This window comes from Bombina bombina, chromosome 7 (genome assembly GCF_027579735.1).
Source record: "Bombina bombina isolate aBomBom1 chromosome 7, aBomBom1.pri, whole genome shotgun sequence".
Taxonomy (NCBI): Eukaryota; Metazoa; Chordata; class Amphibia; order Anura; family Bombinatoridae; genus Bombina; species Bombina bombina.
The window spans coordinates 501,163,556-501,185,745 of record NC_069505.1 but is presented as its reverse complement, the minus strand read 5'-3'; the positions used below and the strand labels follow the sequence as shown (position 1 = coordinate 501,185,745).

The following is a 22,190-nucleotide window of genomic DNA, read 5'->3' as shown; positions in this document are numbered from 1 at the left end:
TTTGTGTTGGCAGCTAATGTTTTGTTTTGTGAAAGACAAGAACAATTGGTTTCCAATGTTTGTTTGTTATGTTTTTCTCTTTTGTGACTACGTGTGGAAGTGTGCTGTATGGACAGCATATCGAATTGTGAAGTGTATTTGATTTTGCTTGCTATTGAGAATTGTCTCTGCATGAGTGGAGTGCGTGATTTGTTATCTTGTGTTTGCGTGTTACATGAGATGTTTCACTCAAACAAGGGGGAAGTGTTGATGAGTATTGATGAATATCTTTATGTAATGGGGGTGATTGTTTTTAGGAGGTGAACCTAAAACGTTTTGAATCTCCTCTTACAATGTTATTGCCTAACCACCAGCTGTGCCCTAAATTTCCTTGTCTTATCCCAATGCAGGATGCACTACGTCCCTAGGATTGTCTAGAACTTTCCTTCATTGGGAATCTGGCCACGGACATCATCTACCTTGATGGCCACCCCGTTCGTAGCCTGTAGACCCAGACCCCACTCCTTTTTTTTCCCTCCCTGGTGGATTAGATCTTTTCATTGTCTTTCTGTGTTGTATTTTGCTCTCATATTTCAGATGCCTAAAATGTTTTATTTTTCTATTTGGTTCTTAACACTATATTTGTATTTGAAGGATGAGAGTATGCTGTATCCAGAGATTAAAAGACACTAACTGAATTATTTCTGAGCTTCCATATTTAGGTCAAATCTGTACAGGCAAAATTCCATAAGTGCACTCTTCAAAAGATTAAAGATTGAAAGTAAGTCAACCTTTAAAGAAAGAAAAGATGAATATGAAAGATCTTTTGTCAAGCTTGTTTTAACCACCATACTGCAGTAAAAGTTGCTGAACTATCTTTGGATCCATTCTTTGCTTTGCATGCTGGTACCAGCCCCAGAACTGGACTCTGGGTAATCCATGACTGTTTCCTCTGATGTGTGTCTTCAGGACATAAAGACTATCCTTCTCTGGACTGTGCCTTGCTGCTCAATATGGAGGACCTGTTATGCTGTTACAGGGTCAACCAATTAAATTAGGGGAGTATTGTTTTAACTCGATTCCTTATATTGCTTGTTTTGTATTCTCTTGTATTTGTTTTATTTATATTGATCATATTTGGTATAAGACATTATATGCTTTACTGGTATTAGTGCACATTGTAGTTTATGTGCTTAACAAAGTAACACTTTAGATAAATGTAACTGTGAACTTCACAGTATTGTACCCTATTGAATGACCCACTGAGTATAAAAATATGTTTAAGGAAAATGCTGCAATATATCATAATATTTTAGACCCTTCACCCTCTCTAGAACATGAGGACACGTCTCAGCTAGAAGTTTATATTCATTATACAGAGAAATATCTGTTTAGGGAATAGCATAATTATAGTTTATGAAAGCAAATGTATTTTTCCCTTTTATTAATTAGTATGGTATCTGCAAAGTGAATTTGGTTATCCCTGATGTTTGTCAAAGAGAGTAATTCTTACCATAAAGATGTGTTTACCTTTAAAAGAGTTTGTAGTTTTAAATGATGTTCTGTTTGTATGCTTTCCTCATACAGGAGTGTGAGAGAATTTAGGTTGCATAAAATAATTAGTAAACTAGTAGTGTTTATATCAGATGAGATTGTTGAATATTAGGATCATGGTTGGAGAATTATAAACATTATAGATAGCAGCCATGCAGAATAAAGCAACACGAGGATCTTTTATTTTTTAGAAGTTCAAAATGACACTGTAAAGAAATTCATTTATTTTTATTGACTGTTTTTTTTTTTTTCATTTTTGCTACAGGGCAGGCCTTAGCATAAGTTTTAGCATAACCCTTCAGGCCCTTGATGAAGTCTGACAGGTTTTCACTTGCTTAGTTTTCATGAAGTATCATTTAAAAGTGTATAGAGAAGTTGTAAATTATTCTCTGAGAAATATCAATGTATTTAGTTTCTATTATATATCAACAATGTTTTGTTTGATTTTAAATGACATAGGATGAAAGTGACGTTTTATTTGGACATAATTGTGATTGTATTGCGGTGTATACTCATCCTGTACTGTTTCTGTTTGCTTCCTAGACTCCCTGTGACTCGAGTGTTTGCTTGCCATGGGTATCCACTGGTTGCCTTGTCTACCCCATCAACAAACGATCAGATTTCCAGCATCTCCCTGCGGAAGAACATTGGATAAGCACCCCTACTGCAAATGAACTGTTGGAGAATTGTATTATAGCAAAGTGTCAAGGTGCAGCACTCTCAAATGGACAAAGACTGTTCTTAAAGTGCTCAGAGGCCACCTAGAGACAGTTGTGCTGTTGCTATGTCATGCTTTACTGTGTAGAAGGAACTGTTGGACATATTGGGGGGGTGCTAGCAATGCAGGTGGAGAAATAAACAATGCAGCGTTGTTTGGGGGTAGATGGGGGGCTGGTTGGGTCTCTGTGCCGGTAAACCGGTATTTTTGGGAAGGCTGGAAGATAGATGGAAGGTATTGGAGGGGCTGTACCTATATGCAGTGACAATTAGCCTATAAAAGTATATCACGACATAGGAATATTTTTCTCTTTAGTATTCTCACATAGAGTTCTGTTACCATAATATAAGGCTTTACTAATTTTCTATGCCTGTCTATTTTTTATGTTATTCTGTTAGAATAAAAGGATGGTATGTTAGGGGTAATATGAACCTGACGGCAGCCATCTTGTTCCTGGCAGCAATCTTGTGTTGATTAGCATCCATTTTGTAATGATTAGACTTTATTATACTGGGTTATTATGTAGTGGGAATTATGTGCATGTTATGTTAGTTTCTTTAGCTGTTCGGCCTTGTCAATGTACTTTGGCTATACGCCCAGAAGAAGATAATGTCAATAAGATGGTTCCGAAACCTTGTTGTCTCCGCTGATGTTTGCATATTATGACTATGAGATTATTGTTATGAGCTGGTGAATTCCCAGAATCACACTGTGCTCTACTGTGCAAAACTGTGTAAGATGACGCGATCCTAACGTGTCATCCCCTTAACCCTGTATGCTGTTACTGTACACTATAAGAAATTCTTGCACTGTTCAATAAACAGGATTGGCTTTAGATCATATTTGCTGCGTGGTCTGAGTCATTCTAAGGGATCCTTATCAGATAATCTACATCTGCCTCAGGTGGTACACTGGACCCGTGGCTTCGGCCTGACCTGACACTTACCCCCCTTGGGAAACACCTAACACTATCCCTTTAACCCCTTAATGACCAGCGCCGTACCCTGTATGACGCTGATCGTTATGCCCTTAAGGACCAGCAACGTACCCTGTACGTTGCTGCAGTCCTGGGCTTCTCTCTGCCACAATCTCGCTAAAAATAACAAGATTGCATGAGTGGGGCACTGCAGAAATAGATTTGTGGCCCTCTCTGCATCGGACAGTGGTGGTGCTGATTGTTGGTGGGTGGGAGCCATAGCAGGGAGGCGGGTGGGTGGCCCATCGCCGGTGCGAGTTCCGGATCATGTCTGTTAGCGTGCAAAAGTGGATCCCAGAGAAGCATTTACAACCATTTTGCCATAATAGCACAAGCTTTTTGTAAATAATTTCAATGAGAAACCTAAAGTTTGTGAAAAAAGTTAGTGAAAAAGTTAACAATTTTTTAAATTTGATCGCAGTTGACGGTAAAATGGTGGCATGACATATAATAAAATGGGCCTAGATCAATATGTTGGGTAATCTACTATATATATATATATATATATATATATATATATATATATATATATATTATATATATATATCCTCTCCAAGAACACAGGCACTCACTGGTCTTTATAAAAGGTAATCCTTTATTCAATCCATTAAAACAATAATAATACCATGACGTTTCGGCACAACATTGTGCCTTTATCAAATGTATCAAAAATATTAAAAGCTTCATACCAAACTTACCCCAAGTCACCACTTAAATACTGCTGGAGTATGGCACCTGCCGTCAACTCATCGTGTGTAAAGTCAGCGTCTGACGTCATCAGGGAGCGCTAAGCTGTGCGCCCTGTGAGATCGTGATGCCGATGTTGTCATAGCAACATGTAAACTATACACGGTTACCCGGCGGCAATGCAATAGACCAACAGTTATATTTGCTAATCGAGTGTATCGCCGATTACATGTGTTAGCGGAAATCCCCATACCTATAGCAATGGGACAAAATGCCGCTGATCACCAAACTATTGGACAAAGAACAATATCTGTGTCGGCGCAACACTCCCAGCAAATATTACTAAAAACAATGTGCATAAAAAAACAAAATGTGTTTAAAAAGGTGCATCTATATAACATTGTATCTATATCATAGTAAGTGAAAAAATATCACAATAGCTTTTAGTGTCATAGAGACGAAAAACTACCTACATTTACATGTAGTATGAACTATTAGCTGACAGTCATGCCCACTAGTATTATGGTAGAAACATAGGAACAATATGCGAGATATAATTATATGTCCATTTACTGACACCCATATGCTACATCAGATTAGATCTGTGCACTCAGATTATGTGACCAGGACAGAATTTATCTAGTAGAAGGGACTAAAGTCCAGCAATGTATTGAGGCCATATGGAGCGATGGTATTTAACCTGTAGATCCACTTGGTTTCACATTGTAGTAACAGGTTCCCCCTGTCACCTCCCCTTGGGAGTGGGGGTATATGATCTATAAGCATTGTGCGTAAACTGGAAACCGCATGCTTATATTGGATGCAATGCCTGGCTACTGATTGTTCTGATTCTCCAGTACGTAGGGCCTCCCGTATTGCACACCGATGATTTGCCATACGTTCGCGGAAGGTTGTTACTGTTTTGCCGATATATACCCTGGAACATGGGCAAATGATCATGTATACTACATATATGCTGGTGCAGGTGAGGCGATGTCTGATGTCGAATCTTCTGTTGCTATGAGGATGTTGGAACGAGTTGCCCCTAAGCATACCATTGCAGGTCACACATCCAGAGCAGGGAAAACAGCCCATTTTCGTGGGTTTAAGCCAAGTATCCTTCTTGTAGTTCTTTATTGGATCTGACTTAACCAATATATCCCTTAGATTATTTGCTCTACGGTATGCTATTCTGGGGGCAGTCACCATCCCAAAAGGTAGTGTGGGATCACTGCCTACCACAGGCCAATGTTTCCGAACCGCATCAGCAAGGTGTCTCGAATCAGATGTGTATGTAGTTACCATATTGATCCGATTGGGGTCTGATTTAGCTGTCCCTTGTCTATTTTTCAGATTGGTGGGATCCATAAGATCATTACGTGCCTTCTTGACCATATCCCTGGTGTAGCCTCTCTCCACTAGTTTCATGTCCATTTCATCTAGTTGTTGGTGTAGCATAGGCGTCTCACTATTGTTCCTAATGACACGAGTGAGTTGGGAGGTGACAGAGGGTGAAAACTCCTCGCATCCAACAAGGAATTGCGGTCAGTAGGCTTGGTATAAAGGGAAGTACCAAACCGAGTGATACCCTCTGCATCAACTTTAAAGATGTTAAGATCCAAGAAGTGTACAGATACTGTACTGTAATCCAACTTAAACCTAATAGGACAAGCCATGGTATTCAAATGTGACACCCACTCAAGTAATGCTGGCTCACCACCTCTCCACACCAAGAAAACATCGTCGATGTAGCGTGTGTAATACATGATATTGCTGTTATCATGTGGCCGCATCAAAGTGCGTTCATACCACGCCATGTAGAGATTAGCATAAGTGGGTGCCACATTTGAACCCATGGCTGTACCTGAAATTTGCAGAAAATACTCATTTTCGAATTTAAAATATTTCATCTCAAGACAATGTTTTAACATTTCACAAAGGAACTCTATGAGTGGACCATTGTACAGATCATTGCCCGTAACCATGGACCTGGTATATATATATAAGACTATCAGCTGTATTTTGTCCCATTGCTATAGGTATGGGGATTTCCGCTATCACATGTAATCGGCGATACACTCGATTAGCAAATATAACTGTTGGTCTATTGCATTGCCGCCGGGTAACCGTGTATAGTTTACATGTTGCTATGACAACATCGGCATCACGATCTCACAAGGCGTACAGCTTAGCGCTCCCTGATGACGTCAGACGCCGACTTTACACACGATGAGTTGACGGCAGGTGCCATACTCCAGCAGTATTTAGTATATCCGGTGCTATATCTATTACCAAAGGTACACAAAACCTTGCTTAATCCACCTGGCAGACCGATTGTGTCTGCCAGGGGTTCTATTCTGTCCAATTTGGCCATATACATTGACTCGCACCTCCAGCAGGTTGTAAAACATACTGATTCTTACCTTAAGGATTCCCCAGAGATGATTCATGTTCTAAAGGAATATGTTGGTCTAAGTGTTGACAATATGCTTGTCACCATGGATATGGACAGCCTTTACACAGTTATACCTCATCTTGAGGGTGTGGAGGCTGTCAGGTCCATGGTGACGGGCAATGATCTGTACAATGGTCCACCCATAGAGTTCCTTTGTGAAATGTTAAAACATTGTCTTGAGATGAATTATTTTAAATTCGAAAATGAGTATTTTCTGCAAATTTCAGGTACAGCCATGGGTTCAAATGTGGCACCCACTTATGCTAATCTCTACATGGCGTGGTATGAACGCACTTTGATGCGGCCACATGATAACAGCAATATCATGTATTACACACGCTACATCGACGATGTGTTCTTGGTGTGGAGAGGTGGTGAGCCAGCATTACTTGAGTGGGTGTCACATTTGAATACCATGGCTTGTCCTATTAGGTTTAAGTTGGATTACAGTACAGTATCTGTACACTTCTTGGATCTTAACATCTTTAAAGTTGATGCAGAGGGTATCACTCGGTTTGGTACTTCCCTTTATACCAAGCCTACTGACCGCAATTCCTTGTTGGATGCGAGGAGTTTTCACCCTCTGCATCAAAAGAAAGGGATTGTCACCTCCCAACTCACTCGTGTCATTAGGATTAATAGCGAGACGCCTATGCTACACCAACAACTAGATGAAATGGACATGAAACTAGTGGAGAGAGGCTACACCAGGGATATGGTCAAGAAGGCACGTAATGATCTTATGGATCCCACCAATCTGAAAAATAGACAAGGGACAACTAAATCAGACCCCAATCGGATCAATATGGTAACTACATACACATCTGATTCGAGACACCTTGCTGATGCGGTTCGGAAACATTGGCCTGTGGTAGGCAGTGATCCCACACTACCTTTTGGGATGGTGACTGCCCCCAGAATAGCATACCGTAGAGCAAATAATCTAAGGGATATATTGGTTAAGTCAGATCCAATAAAGAACTACAAGAAGGATACTTGGCTTAAACCCACGAAAATGGGCTGTTTTCCCTGCTCTGGATGTGTGACCTGCAATGGTATGCTTAGGGGCAACTCGTTCCAACATCCTCATAGCAACAGAAAATTCGACATCAGACATCGCCTCACCTGCACCAGCATATATGTAGTATACATGATCATTTGCCCATGTTCCAGGGTATATATCGGCAAAACAGTAACAACCTTCCGCGAACATATGGCAAATCATTGGTGTGCAATACGGGAGGCCCTACGTACTGGAGAATCAGAACAACCAGTAGCCAGGCATTGCATCCAATATAAGCATGCGGTTTCCAGTTTACGCACAATGCTTATAGATCATATACCCCCACTCCCAAGGGGAGGTGACAGGGGGAACCTGTTACTACAATGTGAAACCAAGTGGATCTACAGGTTAAATACCATCGCTCCATATGGTCTCAATACATCGCTGGACTTTAGTCCCTTCTACTAGATAAATTCTGTCCTGGTCACATAATCTGAGTACACAGATCTAATCTGATGTAGCATATGGGTTTCAGTAAATGGACATATAATTATATCTCGCATATTGTTCCTATGTTTCTACCATAATACTAGTGGGCATGACTGTCAGCTAATAGTTCATACTACATGTAAATGTAGGTAGTTTTTGTATCTATGACACTAAAAGCTATTGTGATATTTTTTCACTTACTATGATATAGATACAATGTTATATAGATGCACCTTTTTAAACACATTTTGTTTTTTTATGCACATTGTTTTTAGTAATATTTGCTGGGAGTGTTGCGCCGACACAGATATTGTTCTTTATCCAATAGTTTGGTGATCAGCGGCATTTTGTCCCATTGCTATAGGTATGGGGATTTCCGCTAACATATGTAATCGGCGATACACTCGATTAGCAAATATAACTGTTGGTCTATTGCATTGCTGCCGGGTAACCGTGTATAGTTTACATGTTGCTATGACAACATCGGCATCACGATCTCACAGGGCGCACAGCTTAGCGCTCCCTGATGACGTCAGACGCCGACTTTACACACGATGAGTTGACGGCAGGTGCCATACTCCAGCAGTATTTAAGTGGTGACTTGGGGTAAGTTTGGTATGAAGCTTTTAATATTTTTGATACATTTGATAAAGGCACAATGTTGTGCCGAAACGTCATGGTATTATTATCGTTTTAATGGATTGAATAAAGGATTACCTTTTATAAAGACCAGTGAGTGCCTGTGTTCTTGGAGAGGATACGAATTGGCTTGCAGTGCACCTTGGCAGTCGAATTGGCGTAAGATTGTGCTGTCCGCTATCTGGACTAAATATATATATACATGTCATGGGATATTCAGGGATTCCTGACAGATATCAATGTTACAATGTAACTATCGCTAATTTTAAAGAAAAAATATGGTTTGGAAATAAATGTTCATTAAATGAGTAAGAGGAAAATTACAGCTAAACACAAACACCGCAGAAATGTAAAAATAGCCCTTGTCCTTAAAGGGACAGCCAAGTCCAAAAAAAACTTTCATGATTTAAAGGGACAGTCTACAACAGAATTTTTATTGTTTTAAAAGATAGATAATCCCTTTATTACCCATTCCCCAGTTTTACATAACCAACACAGTTATAATAATATACTTTTAACCTCTGTGATTATCTTGCATCTAAACCTCTGCAAACTGCCCCTTTATTTCAGTTCTTTTGACAGACTTGCAGTTTAGCCAATCAGTGCCTGCTCCCAGATAACTTCACGTGCACGAGCACAGTGTTATCTATATGAAATACGTGAACTAACACCCTCTAGTGGTGAAAAACTGTTAAAATGCATTCTGAAAAGAGGTGGCCTTCAAGGTCTAAGAAATTAGCATATGAACCTCCTAGGTTAAGCTTTCAACTAAGAATACCAAGAGAACAGAGCAAAATTGGTGATAAAAGTAAATTGTAAAATTGTTTAAAATTACATGCTCTATCTGAATCATGAAAGTTTATTTTGGCCTAGACTGTCCCTTTAATAGGGAATGTAATTTTAAACAACTTTCCAATTTACTTTTATCACCAATTTTGCTTTGTTCTCTTCATATTCTTAGTTGAAAGCTAATCCTAGGAGGTTCATATGCTAATTTCTTTGAAGACTTTGAAGACTGCCTCTAATCTGAATGCATTTTGACCACTAGAGGGCATTAGTTCATGTGTTTCATATAGATAACATTGAGCTCATGCACTGATTGGCTAAAATGCAAGTCTGTCAAAAGAACTGAAATAAGGGGGCAGTTTGCAGAGGCATAGATACAAGGTAATCACAAAGGTAAAAAGTGTATTTCTATAACTGTGTTGGTTATGAAAAACTGGGGAATGGGTAATAAAGGGATAATCTTTATTTTTAAACATAAAAATTCAGGTGTTGACTGTCCCTTTAAGGGTAAGAAATTGAGAAATGGTCTGATCCCTAAGGGGTTAAATTGTGTTTTATAGCTTCCTATTACAGATTGCTTGTACAATATCGTTACACATACTGCTGCTTCAGAGTGATTAAGACACATGCACACTCCTGATGCTACTTCAGTATGCTCTCAAGGAAAATACCTTCGTTTCACCAAAGGATACCAAGAGAAGGAGTTAAAGTTGATGTGAGAAGTAAATTATTATTATCTTTTTGAAGATGTCTCTGCATCATGACAGCTGAATACATAAAACTGCAAATGTTATCATTGTAACCTAACAGTTACGTAATTTATTTGGCATCATTACCTGTGCCCAAGGTGTGCTCATAAGTTGTAATGTCTCTTCCCCAAAACTGAATATCTTTGAGAATTTCTTATCTTTGTACTCAAATTGGTCTCCAAATATAATAGAACAAAATACACTGGATACAGCATCCATAACCAGTCTGGTTGGATCTGTTGGTAAACCTAAAAAAAGAAAGATAAAACAATGAAGCTTTTAACCCTTTAACTGCTGTGCCATTTCCACACATGTGCTTAGCTGTTTTGAAGTTTAAGGTGCTGTAGGTCATATGAGTTTTTACTCAAATAAATGCAAATTTATTCTTGGTAGGCGATTACTGTTACTGACTAATGCGTGGCTACTAATACATTATATATATGTACAGTATATATATATATATATATATATAAACAATAGATAGTTAGAGCCCAGCACCATAAGTTTCAATACTAGCTTCCAGCTTGTGTGCTCGTTACTGTGGAGTATCAGCCACACTCCAAGAGATACAGTCCATGGGGTCCATCCGATAAAAATCGTCGCCCGCAAAAGCCGGCGACGCCAATATTTGCGCGGGTTTGGTATCACATATACGGCGTAACCTAGAAGTTACGCGCGTATATTTCTGCCGTCGCCCGTAGTTTTTTGGGCTATAGGCAGGTATACCAAACCCGCGCAGTTTGGTATCCAATATGCAGCGTAAGGACTTACGTGGCGAAAATGGAGAAAACTTACTCCATTTTCACCTCGCCACAAAAAGCAGCCGTAAGAAGCCTTACGCTGACTATTGGAGCCCCGTAACTTCCTAAACTGGCTGCTAAAATAAACCTAACACCTAACGCATGCGCAATGTCTATCTCCCTGTCAACCGCGATCTGCTAAAATAAACCTAACACCTAACGCATGCGCAATGTCTATCTCCCTGTCAACCGCGATCCCCCCCCCCCCCCCCGAAATCCCTAATAAAGTTATTAACCCCTAAACCGCCGCTCCCGGACCCCGCCGCCATCTACATAAACTAACCCCCTACTGTGAGCCCCTAAAACCGCCGCCATCTACCTTATCTATCCCCTAATTAGAACCCCTTACACCGCTGTCATCTACCTTATCTATCCCCTAATCTGACCCCTTATACCGCCGCCACCTATATAAAAATTATTAACCCCTAATCTAATCCCCCTATACCGCCGCCAGCTATATTAATATTATTAACCCCTAATGTAAGCCACTTACACCGCCGCCATCTCTATTAAAATGATTAATCCCTTATTTAATCTACCTACCCCGCCGCCAGCTATATTATCTATATTAACCCTAAGTATATTATAGTTAATATAGGTATTACATTATATATATTAACTATATTAACCCTAATTATATTAGGGTTAATATAGTTAATATAGTTACTATAGTATTTATATTAACTATATTAACTCTATCTAACCCTAACACCCCTAACTAAATTTATATTAAATTAATCTAATTCATTTATAAACTAAAATATTCCTATTTAAATCTAAATACTTACCTATAAAATAAACCCTAAGATAGCTACAATATAATTAATAATTACATTGTAGCTATGTTAGGGTTAATATTTATTTTACAGGTAAATTGTTAATTATTTTAACTAGGTATAATAGCTATTAAATAGTTATTAACTATTTAATATCTACCTAGTTAAAATAATTACACAATTACCTGTAAAATAAATCCTAACCTAAGTTACAAATACACCTACACTATCAATAAATTAAATAAACTACAAACATCTATCTAAAAATACAATTAAATTAAGTAAACTACAAAAAAAACAAACACTAAATTACAAAAAATAAAAAAAAGATTACAAGATTTTTAAGCTAATTACACCTATTCTAAGCCCCCTAATAAAATAATAAACCCCCAAAATAAAAAAAATTCCCTGCCCTATTCTAAATTAAAAGAATTTCAAAGCTCTTTACCTTACCAGCCCTTAAAAGGGCCTTTTGTGGGGCATGCCCCAAAGAATTCAGCTCTTTTGCATACAAATACAATACCCCCCCCCCATTACAACCCACCACCCACATACCCCTATTCTAAAACCACCCAAACCCCCCTTAAAAAAGCCTAACACTACCCCCCTGAAGATCTCCCTACCTTGTCTTCACCACACCGGGCCGAACTCCTGATCCGATCCGGGCGATGTCTTCCTCCAAGCGGCAAAGAAGAATTCTTCCTCCGGCGATGTCTTCCTCCAAGCGGCAAAGAAGAATTCTTCCTCCGGCGACGTCTTCCTCCAAGCGGCAGCAAAGTCTTCATTCTTCCGGCGGCATCTTCAATCTTCTTTCTTCGCTCCGCCGCCGCGGAGCATCCATCCCGGACGACTACTGAACGCCGAATGAGGTACCTTTAAAGGACGTCATCCAAGATGGCGTCCGCCGAATTCCGATTGGCTGATAGGATTCTATCAGCCAATCGGAATTAAGTTAGAAAAATCTGATTGGCTGCCAATCGGAATTCGGCGGACGCCATCTTGGATGACGTCATTTAAAGGTACCTCATTCGGCGTTCAGTAGTCATCCGGGATGGATGCTCCGCGGCGGCGGAGCGAAGAAAGAAGATTGAAGATGCCGCCGGAAGAATGAAGACTTTGCTGCCGCTTGGAGGAAGACGTCGCCGGAGGAAGAATTCTTCTGTGCCGCTTGGAGGAAGACATCGCCGGAGGAAGAATTCTTCTTTGCCGCTTGGAGGAAGACATCGCCCGGATCGGATCAGGAGTTCGGCCCGGTGTGGTGAAGACAAGGTAGGGAGATCTTCAGGGGGGTAGTGTTAGGCTTTTTTAAGGGGGGTTTGGGTGGTTTTAGAATAGGGGTATGTGGGTGGTGGGTTGTAATGGGGGGGGGTATTGTATTTGTATGCAAAAGAGCTGAATTCTTTGGGGCATGCCCCACAAAAGGCCCTTTTAAGGGCTGGTAAGATAAAGAGCTTTGAAATTCTTTTAATTTAGAATAGGGCAGGGAATTTTTTTTATTTTGGGGGTTTATTATTTTATTAGGGGGCTTAGAATAGGTGTAATTAGCTTAAAAATCTTGTAATCTTTTTTTTATTTTTTGTAATTTAGTGTTTGTTTTTTTTTGTAATTTAGTTTAGTTAATTTAATTGTATTTTTAGATAGATGTTTGTAGTTTATTTAATTTATTGATAGTGTAGGTGTATTTGTAACTTAGGTTAGGATTTATTTTACAGGTAATTGGGTAATTATTTTAACTAGGTAGATATTAAATAGTTAATAACTATTTAATAGCTATTATACCTAGTTAAAATAATTAACAATTTACCTGTAAAATAAATATTAACCCTAACATAGCTACAATGTAATTATTAATTATATTGTAGCTATCTTAGGGTTTATTTTATAGGTAAGTATTTAGATTTAAATAGGAATATTTTAGTTTATAAATGAATTAGATTAATTTAATATACATTTAGTTAGGGGTGTTAGGGTTAGATAGAGTTAATATAGTTAATATAAATACTATAGTAACTATATTAACTATATTAACCCTAATATAATTAGGGTTAATATAGTTAATATATATAATGTAATACCTATATTAACTATAATATACTTAGGGCTAATATAGATAATATAGCTGGCGGCGGGGTAGGTAGATTAAATTAGGGGTTAATCATTTTAATAGAGATGGCGGCGGTGTAAGGGGCTTACATTAGGGGTTAATAATTTTAATATAGATGGCAGCGGTGTTAGGGGCTCACTTTAGGGGGTTATAGATATAATATAGCTGGCGGCGGGGTACGGGAGCGACGGTTTAGGGGTTAATAACTTTATTATGTTGCGGCGGGGTACGGGAGCGGCGGTTTAGGGGTTAATAGCTTTTTTATTGTTAGGCTAGTGAGGGGGGATAGCGGATAGAGGGTTAGACGTGTCGGGCTATGTTAGGGAGGCGTGTTAGACTTGTCGGGCTATGTTAAGGAGGCGTGTTAGACAGTGCGGGTGTTTTAGACTTTAGTCAGGTTTTATAGGCGCCGGCAGTTTCTAACGTGCCGCAAGTCACTGGCGACGCCAGAAATTTGTACTTGCGCAGATTTCTGGACATCGCTGGTTTGTCAGACTTACGGCACGTTAGCATCTGACGGCGACTTATATGGGATAGCTCGAGTTGCGAGCTGAAACTGCGGGCGACGCCGGTTCCCTTGCTTGCGCCGCAAACTGCGATCTATATCGGATCGCGCCCCATATATGCAAAGTGTAACAGCACCACAGCACAGTCTTGCTTCTTAGAGGTGAAAAATTCTTTTATTGAGGTACAACAACCATAAAAAGGCGACGTTTCGGACCTACATGGTCCTTATTCATGCATTTATATGCATGAATAAGGACCATGTAGGTCCGAAACGTCGCCTTTTTATGGTTGTTGTACCTCAATAAAAGAATTTTTCACCTCTAAGAAGCAAGACTGTGCTGTGGTGCTGTTACACTTTGCATATATGGACTATATAGATAGATAGATAGATAGATAGATAGATAGATAGATAGATAGATAGGGAAATGTGATAAAAAGGGGCTTCTTGTCTTTAAATATAGGAGTCTTAGGGTCCTCTAGGCCCATTTGATCAGTTTTACAGACCCATAGAGACATCGGGGGAGATTTAATAAGCAGCGCATGCTGCTTTATTCGCACAATATTTCCGGTTCGCCAAAAACAGAAGTTAAGAAGAAGCGGTCTGGAAGACCGCTGCTCCTTAACTTGTCCACCACCTTTTAGGTGGCAGACTTCAATAATCCCAATACGATATGATCGGGATGATTGACACCCCTGCCCATTCGCTATTCACCATAAATGCTTGTGCAATGTTAAATGTCTGTCAAATTAGGGGTCTTGGTGGTTTCTAGGGCTTAAGGGAAGAGAGATTGAGGGGTTTGAATACTTGCCCCCTCTATCCAGCTTCCTTAAAGGGACACTGAACCCAATTTTTTTCTTTTGTGATTCATATAGAGCAAGCAATTTTAAGCAACTTTCTAATTTACTCCTATTATCAATTTTTCTTTGTTCTCTTGCTTTCTTTATTTGAAAAAGAAGGCATCTAAACTAAGGAGCCAGCCAATTTGTGGTTCAGACCATGGACAGCAGTTGTTTATTGGTGCAGTCCAATCAGCGAGGACAACCCAGGTTGTTCACCAAAAATGGGCCGGCATCTAAACTTACATTTTTGATTTTCAAATAAAGATACCAAGAGAATGAAGAAAAATTGATAATAGCAGTAAATTAGAAAGTTGCTTAAAATTGCATTCTCTATCTGAATGATGAAAGAAAAAAAATGGGTACAGTGTCCCTTTAAGCCCTCTTCAGTGAGCCAGCATTTCTAGGTTTCTGGGGCTTGGTGACGTAACCAGGCCCAGGAGATGCTGGGACACTAGATCACCAGGGATGTAGGGGTAAGTGCAGAGAGGGGGCGCAATGAGCTCCCTAAGCAAGCCCCTGGGATGACAACATTTAGTTCTCATCTTAACTAAAAGCACTTTGTATTGATGGCCATGTGTTGTCATGTGCACCAAAGAAATTAATATAAACAAAATTCTATATAGGATGACTTTTGGTAGAGCTATTTTATGTTTTGTTTTTATGTAAATACAATTGGCTCCATGTACTAGCTACTAGATCATTGATGTCCTTCCAGGGCCAGCTCACTCATAAGGCTGCTGCTTCTTATTCTATCTGACAACTCAGAGGTGGAGGAGATAAATCACCCTGATCATGTTCTGAATAATTGACAGGCCCTGCTCTGCACAATCAAATGCTTGTTCAATAGAACATGCATGCAGTAGATTACAGAGTCCACAGCGAGACAAAGATTAACAGACAGCTTGGGAGCATTGTCTATTTGCAGATTAGGGGCCCAATGTTCAGAATGTGCCAGGGTGACTCTCTGGATGTTTGAAAGTAAGTGGGTGCTTTTTCATCTTTTCTTTGGTGAACAAGTACCAGTTACAAGCAGCTTCAGACTTGGCAGAGCCAGTGCTCGCAAGTGAGACTATACATACAATTGTAAGCCCTTTGCAGAGGTTAAACACAAAAGATTGCAATCAGTCAAGCCCCTGGGATGACAACATTTAGTTCTCATCTTAACTAAAAGCACTTTGTATTGATGGCCATGTGTTGTCATGTGCACCAAAGAAATTAATATAAACAAAATTCTATATAGGATGACTTTTGGTAGAGCTATTTTATGTTTTGTTTTTATGTAAATACAATTGGCTCCATGTACTAGCTACTAGATCATTGATGTCCTTCCAGGGCCAGCTCACTCATAAGGCTGCTGCTTCTTATTCTATCTGACAACTCAGAGGTGGAGGAGATAAATCACCCTGATCATGTTCTGAATAATTGACAGACCCTGCTCTGCACAATCAAATGCTTGTTCAATAGAACATGCATGCAGTAGATTACAGAGTCCACAGCGAGACAAAGATTAACAGACAGTTTGGGAGCATTGTCTATTTGCAGATTAGGGGCCCAATGTTCAGAATGTGCCAGGGTGACTCTCTGGATGTTTGAAAGTAAGTGGGTGCTTTTTCATCTTTTCTTTGGTGAACAAGTACCAGTTACAAGCAGCTTCAGACTTGGCAGAGCCAGTGCTCGCAAGTGAGACTATACATACAATTGTAAGCCCTTTGCAGAGGTTAAACACAAAAGATTGCAATCAGTCATCCAAACTATTACAGTTTTTGGCTGCTGATAGGCACTTCTTGAGTTCAAGATAATAAAATCCACTGTTTTTCGATTGTTTTTTTAAAACAAAAATGCATTGTGGGTTCACCAATGTTCCGATGTAGACAAATTGAAATCCCGCAATTGTGCACGTGATTGCGAGATTTTAATGATGTGATCAGGTCAGGGGGTGTCCCTATGACACTAGGAACGCCCTCCAGACCGAGATCCCATCCTTGAAGCGCCGTTGGCTAGGATGTTCTATTCCGTCCTATCGGCGTTAAATCCTAGTCCGGTTAGGATGGAATAGAATGTCGTAATATCCTTAAAAGGTTCATTCACATTCCACTAAGATATACATATATCAGTGTCTTTGTAATCATATGGAACTGACCATTGGTTTTAATTATATTCTTCACCAGATTCTGTGCTTCCTCCTGAATCTTCTCCTCTGTGGTTTTCTTCCCAAGTCCCAAGTTCTTTAGGGTCTTCAATGAGAATTGTCGCATTTGCTTCCAGCATTCCCCATTTGAAAAACCAATTCCTGAAATGTATTGGTAATGAATGTTTTAATTTTTGTATATACATACAGTATATAAAGCAGCAGGAACAAATATATATGCAATGGGACATTAAACTTCTGGGCATAACTACAAGAACATGATTAATTCTCATTATGCTATTGAGTGTCCTCCTGTGTTTACAGCTCTGTGTAAAACCATTAGTGGCTCTTATTTTAACCCATTTAGTGATTAGCTGTATGTCTCTTGCTTTGTGGTGTGTGTCATAACTCAAAGTACTCAATACAGCTGTCAAAAACCACCAAAATATTTCAATGTTCACTAGTTCTGTCACAGAATGGAAGAATACCTATGCCCCCAATGGCGGTGCCCAGTATGAAAATGCAGAGCTTCACCAACTAGTAATATAAATGGTTGAACAAGAGCTCTGAAGAAAGCTGCACAGGAATAAAAACAATAGCGTGGTGAATAATTACCATTTTGTTATAGTTGTGTTCAGTATTTTGATGCTTTGTTTAAATGCTTCAAACGTTTAATGGTACAACAAATTTGACCGAATTTTGGCATTTTAGTTTATATTTAGGGGTCAATTTATCAAGCTCTGTACAGAGCTTGTTGCCCCTTGTTTCATGAGGAAACAGAAGTTATGAAGCAGCGTTCTAAAGACCGCTGCTCTATAACCTGCCCGCCTGCTCTGAGGCGGCAGACAGAAATCAACTCAATTGAATATGAACGGGTTGACACCCCCGCGAATCTGCAGGGGGCGGCATTGCACCAGCAGTTCACAAGAACTGCTGGTGCAATGATAAATGCCAACAGCGTATGCTGTCGGTATCTATCGATGTGCGGTGGACATGATACGCTACATTGTATCATGTACATCTGCACTTTAATAAATTGACCCCTTAAAGCGCTACCCAGGTGCCGAACCAAAAATGGGCCAGCACCTAACCTTACATTTCTTTCATGTAATTAGCAAGAGTCCATGAGCTAGTGACGTATGGGATATACATTCCTACCAGGAGGGGCAAAGTTTCCCAAACCTCAAAATGCCTATAAATACACCCCTCACCACACCCACAATTCAGTTTTACAAACTTTGCCTCCGATGGAGGTGGTGAAGTAAGTTTGTGCTAGATTCTACGTTGATATGCGCTCCGCAGCAAGTTGGAGCCCGGTTTTCCTCTCAGCGTGCAGTGAATGTCAGAGGGATGTGAGGAGAGTATTGCCTATTTGAATGCAGTGATCTCCTTCTACGGGGTCTATTTCATAGGTTCTCTGTTATCGGTCGTAGAGATTCATCTCTTACCTCCCTTTTCAGATCGACGATATACTCTTATATATACCATTACCTCTGCTGATTCTCGTTTCAGTACTGGTTTGGCTTTCTACAAACATGTAGATGAGTGTCCTGGGGTAAGTAAATCTTATTTTCTGTGACACTCTAAGCTATGGTTGGGCACTTTGTTTATAAAGTTCTAAATATATGTATTCAAACATTTATTTGCCTTGACTCAGAATATTCAACTTTCCTTATTTTCAGACAGTCAGTTTCATATTTGGGATAATGCATTTGATTTATTCATTTTTTCTTACCTTCAAAAATTTGACTCTTCCCTGTGGGCTGTTAGGCTCGCGGGGGCTGAAAATGTTTTATTTTATTGCGTCATTCTTGGCGCGGACTTTTTTGGCGCAAAAATTCTTTTTCCGTTTCCGGCGTCATACGTGTCGCCGGAAGTTGCGTCATTCTTTGACGTTATTTTGCGCCAAAAATGTCGGCGTTCCGGATGTGGCGTCATTTTTGGCGCCAAAAGCATTTAGGCGCCAAATAATGTTGGGCGTCGCTTTTGTCTCCACATTATTTAAGTCTCATTTTTCATTGCTTCTGGTTGCTAGAAGCTTGTTCTATGGCATTTTTTCCCATTCCTGAAACTGTCATTTAAGGAATTTGATCAATTTTGCTTTATATATATGTTGTTTTTTCTCTTACATATTGCAAGATGTCTCACGTTGCATCTGAGTCAGAAGATACTACAGGAAAATCGCTGTCTAGTGCTGGATCTACCAAAGCTAAGTGTATCTGCTGTAAACTTTTGGTAGCTATTCCTCCAGCTGTTGTTTGTATTGATTGTCATGACAAACTTGTTAAAGCAGATAATATTTCCTTTAGTAAAGTACCATTGCCTGTTGCAGTTCCTTCAACATCTAAGGTGCAGAATGTTCCTGATAATATAAGAGATTTTGTTTCTGAATCCATAAAGAAGGCTATGTCTGTTATTTCTCCTTCTAGTAAACGTAAAAAATCTTTTAAAACTTCTCTCCCTACAGATGAATTTTTAAATGAACATCATCATTCTGATTCTGATGACTCTTCTGGTTCAGAGGATTCTGTCTCAGAGGTTGATGCTGATAAATCTTCATATTTATTTAAAATGGAATTTATTCGTTCTTTACTTAAAGAAGTACTAATTGCTTTAGAAATAGAGGATTCTGGTCCTCTTGATACTAATTCTAAACGTTTGGATAAGGTATTTAAAGCTCCTGTGGTTATTCCAGAAGTTTTTCCTGTTCCTAATGCTATTTCTGCAGTAATTTCCAAAGAATGGGATAAATTGGGTAATTCATTTACTCCTTCTAAACGTTTTAAGCAATTATATCCTGTGCCGTCTGACAGATTAGAATTTTGGGACAAAATCCCTAAAGTTGATGGGGCTATTTCTACCCTTGCTAAACGTACTACTATTCCTACGTCAGATGGTACTTCGTTTAAGGATCCTTTAGATAGGAAAATTGAATCCTTTCTAAGAAAAGCTTATCTGTGTTCAGGTAATCTTCTTAGACCTGCTATATCTTTGGCTGATGTTGCTGCAGCTTCAACTTTTTGGTTGGAAACTTTAGCGCAACAAGTAACACATCATGATTCTCATGATATTATTATTCTTCTACAGCATGCTAATAATTTTATCTGTGATGCCATTTTTGATATTATCAGAGTTGATGTCAGGTTTATGTCTCTAGCTATTTTAGCTAGAAGAGCTTTATGGCTTAAAACTTGGAATGCTGATATGGCTTCTAAATCAACTTTACTTTCTATTTCTTTCCAGGGTAACAAATTATTTGGTTCTCAGTTGGATTCCATTATTTCAACTGTTACTGGTGGGAAAGGAACTTTTTTACCACAGGATAAAAAATCTAAAGGTAAAAACAGGGCTAATAATCGTTTTCGTTCCTTTCGTTTCAACAAAGAACAAAAGCCTGATCCTTCATCCTCAGGAGCAGTTTCAGTTTGGAAACCATCTCCAGTCTGGAATAAATCCAAGCCAGCTAGAAAGGCAAAGCCTGCTTCTAAGGCCACATGAAGGTGCGGCCCTCATTCCAGCTCAGCTGGTAGGGGGCAGGTTACGTTTTTTCAAGGAAATTTGGATCAATTCTGTTCACAATCTTTGGATTCAGAACATTGTTTCAGAAGGGTACAGAATTGGTTTCAAGATGAGACCTCCTGCAAAGAGATTTTTTCTTTCCCGTGTCCCAGTAAATCCAGTAAAAGCTCAAGCATTTCTGAAATGTGTTTCAGATCTAGAGTTGACTGGAGTAATTATGTCAGTTCCAGTTCCGGAACAGGGGATGGGGTTTTATTCAAATCTCTTCATTGTACCAAAGAAGGAGAATTCCTTCAGACCAGTTCTAGATCTAAAAATATTGAATCGTTATGTAAGGATACCAACATTCAAGATGGTAACTGTAAGGACTATCTTGCCTTTTATTCAGCAAGGGAATTATATGTCCACAATAGATTTACAGGATGCATATCTGCATATTCCGATTCATCCAGATCATTATCAGTTCCTGAGATTCTCTTTTCTGGACAAGCATTACCAGTTTGTGGCTCTGCCGTTTGGCCTAGCTACAGCTCCAAGAATTTTTACAAAGGTTCTCGGTGCCCTTCTGTCTGTAATCAGAGAACAGGGTATTGTGGTATTTCCTTATTTGGACGATATCTTGGTACTTGCTCAGTCTTTACATTTAGCAGAATCTCATACGAATTGACTTGTGTTGTTTCTTCAAGATCATGGTTGGAGGATCAATTTACCAAAAAGTTCTTTGATTCCTCAGACAAGGGTAACCTTTCTGGGTTTCCAGATGGATTCAGTGTCCATGACTCTGTCTTTAACAGACAAGAGACGTCTAAAATTGATTGCAGCTTGTCGAAACCTTCAGTCACAATCATTCCCTTCGGTAGCCTTATGCATGGAAATTCTTGGTCTTATGACTGCTGCATCGGACGCGATCCCCTTTGCTCGTTTTCACATGCGACCTCTTCAGCTCTGTATGCTGAATCAATGGTGCAAGGATTACACGAAGATATCTCAATTAATATCTTTAAAACCGATTGTTCGACACTCTCTAACATGGTGGACAGATCACCATCGTTTAATTCAGGGGGCTTCTTTTGTGCTTCCGACCTGGACTGTAATTTCAACAGATGCAAGTCTCACAGGTTGGGGAGCTGTGTGGGGATCTCTGACGGCACAAGGAGTTTGGGAATCTCAGGAGGTGAGATTACCGATCAATATTTTGGAACTCCGTGCAATTTTCAGAGCTCTTCAGTTTTGGCCTCTTCTGAAGAGAGAATCGTTCATTTGTTTTCAGACAGACAATGTCACAACTGTGGCATACATCAATCATCAAGGAGGGACTCACAGTCCTCTGGCTATGAAAGAAGTATCTCGAATTTTGGTTTGGGCGGAATCCAGCTCCTGTCTAATCTCTGCGGTTCATATCCCAGGTATAGACAATTGGGAAGCGGATTATCTCAGTCGCCAAACGTTGCATCCGGGCGAATGGTCTCTTCACCCAGAGG

At 39.5% G+C, this 22,190-nt stretch overlaps 1 protein-coding gene across 2 annotated transcripts in view; it reads right to left on the bottom strand.

Moving 5' to 3' along the window:
• LOC128666883 (cytochrome P450 2G1) overlaps positions 1–22,190 on the bottom strand; it is a 103,120-nt gene that overhangs the window by 47,962 nt on the left and 32,968 nt on the right. Inside the window, exons 4-5 of one of the 2 annotated variants that reach the window (XM_053721688.1) lie at positions 17,203–17,352; positions 10,123–10,283 (exon numbers count right to left, since the gene is read on the bottom strand). In XM_053721688.1, the coding sequence (XP_053577663.1) occupies positions 10,123–10,283; positions 17,203–17,352 (311 nt within the window). The remainder of the gene's footprint in view (positions 1–10,122; positions 10,284–17,202; positions 17,353–22,190) is intronic. The other variant, XM_053721689.1, reaches the window with a different exon arrangement.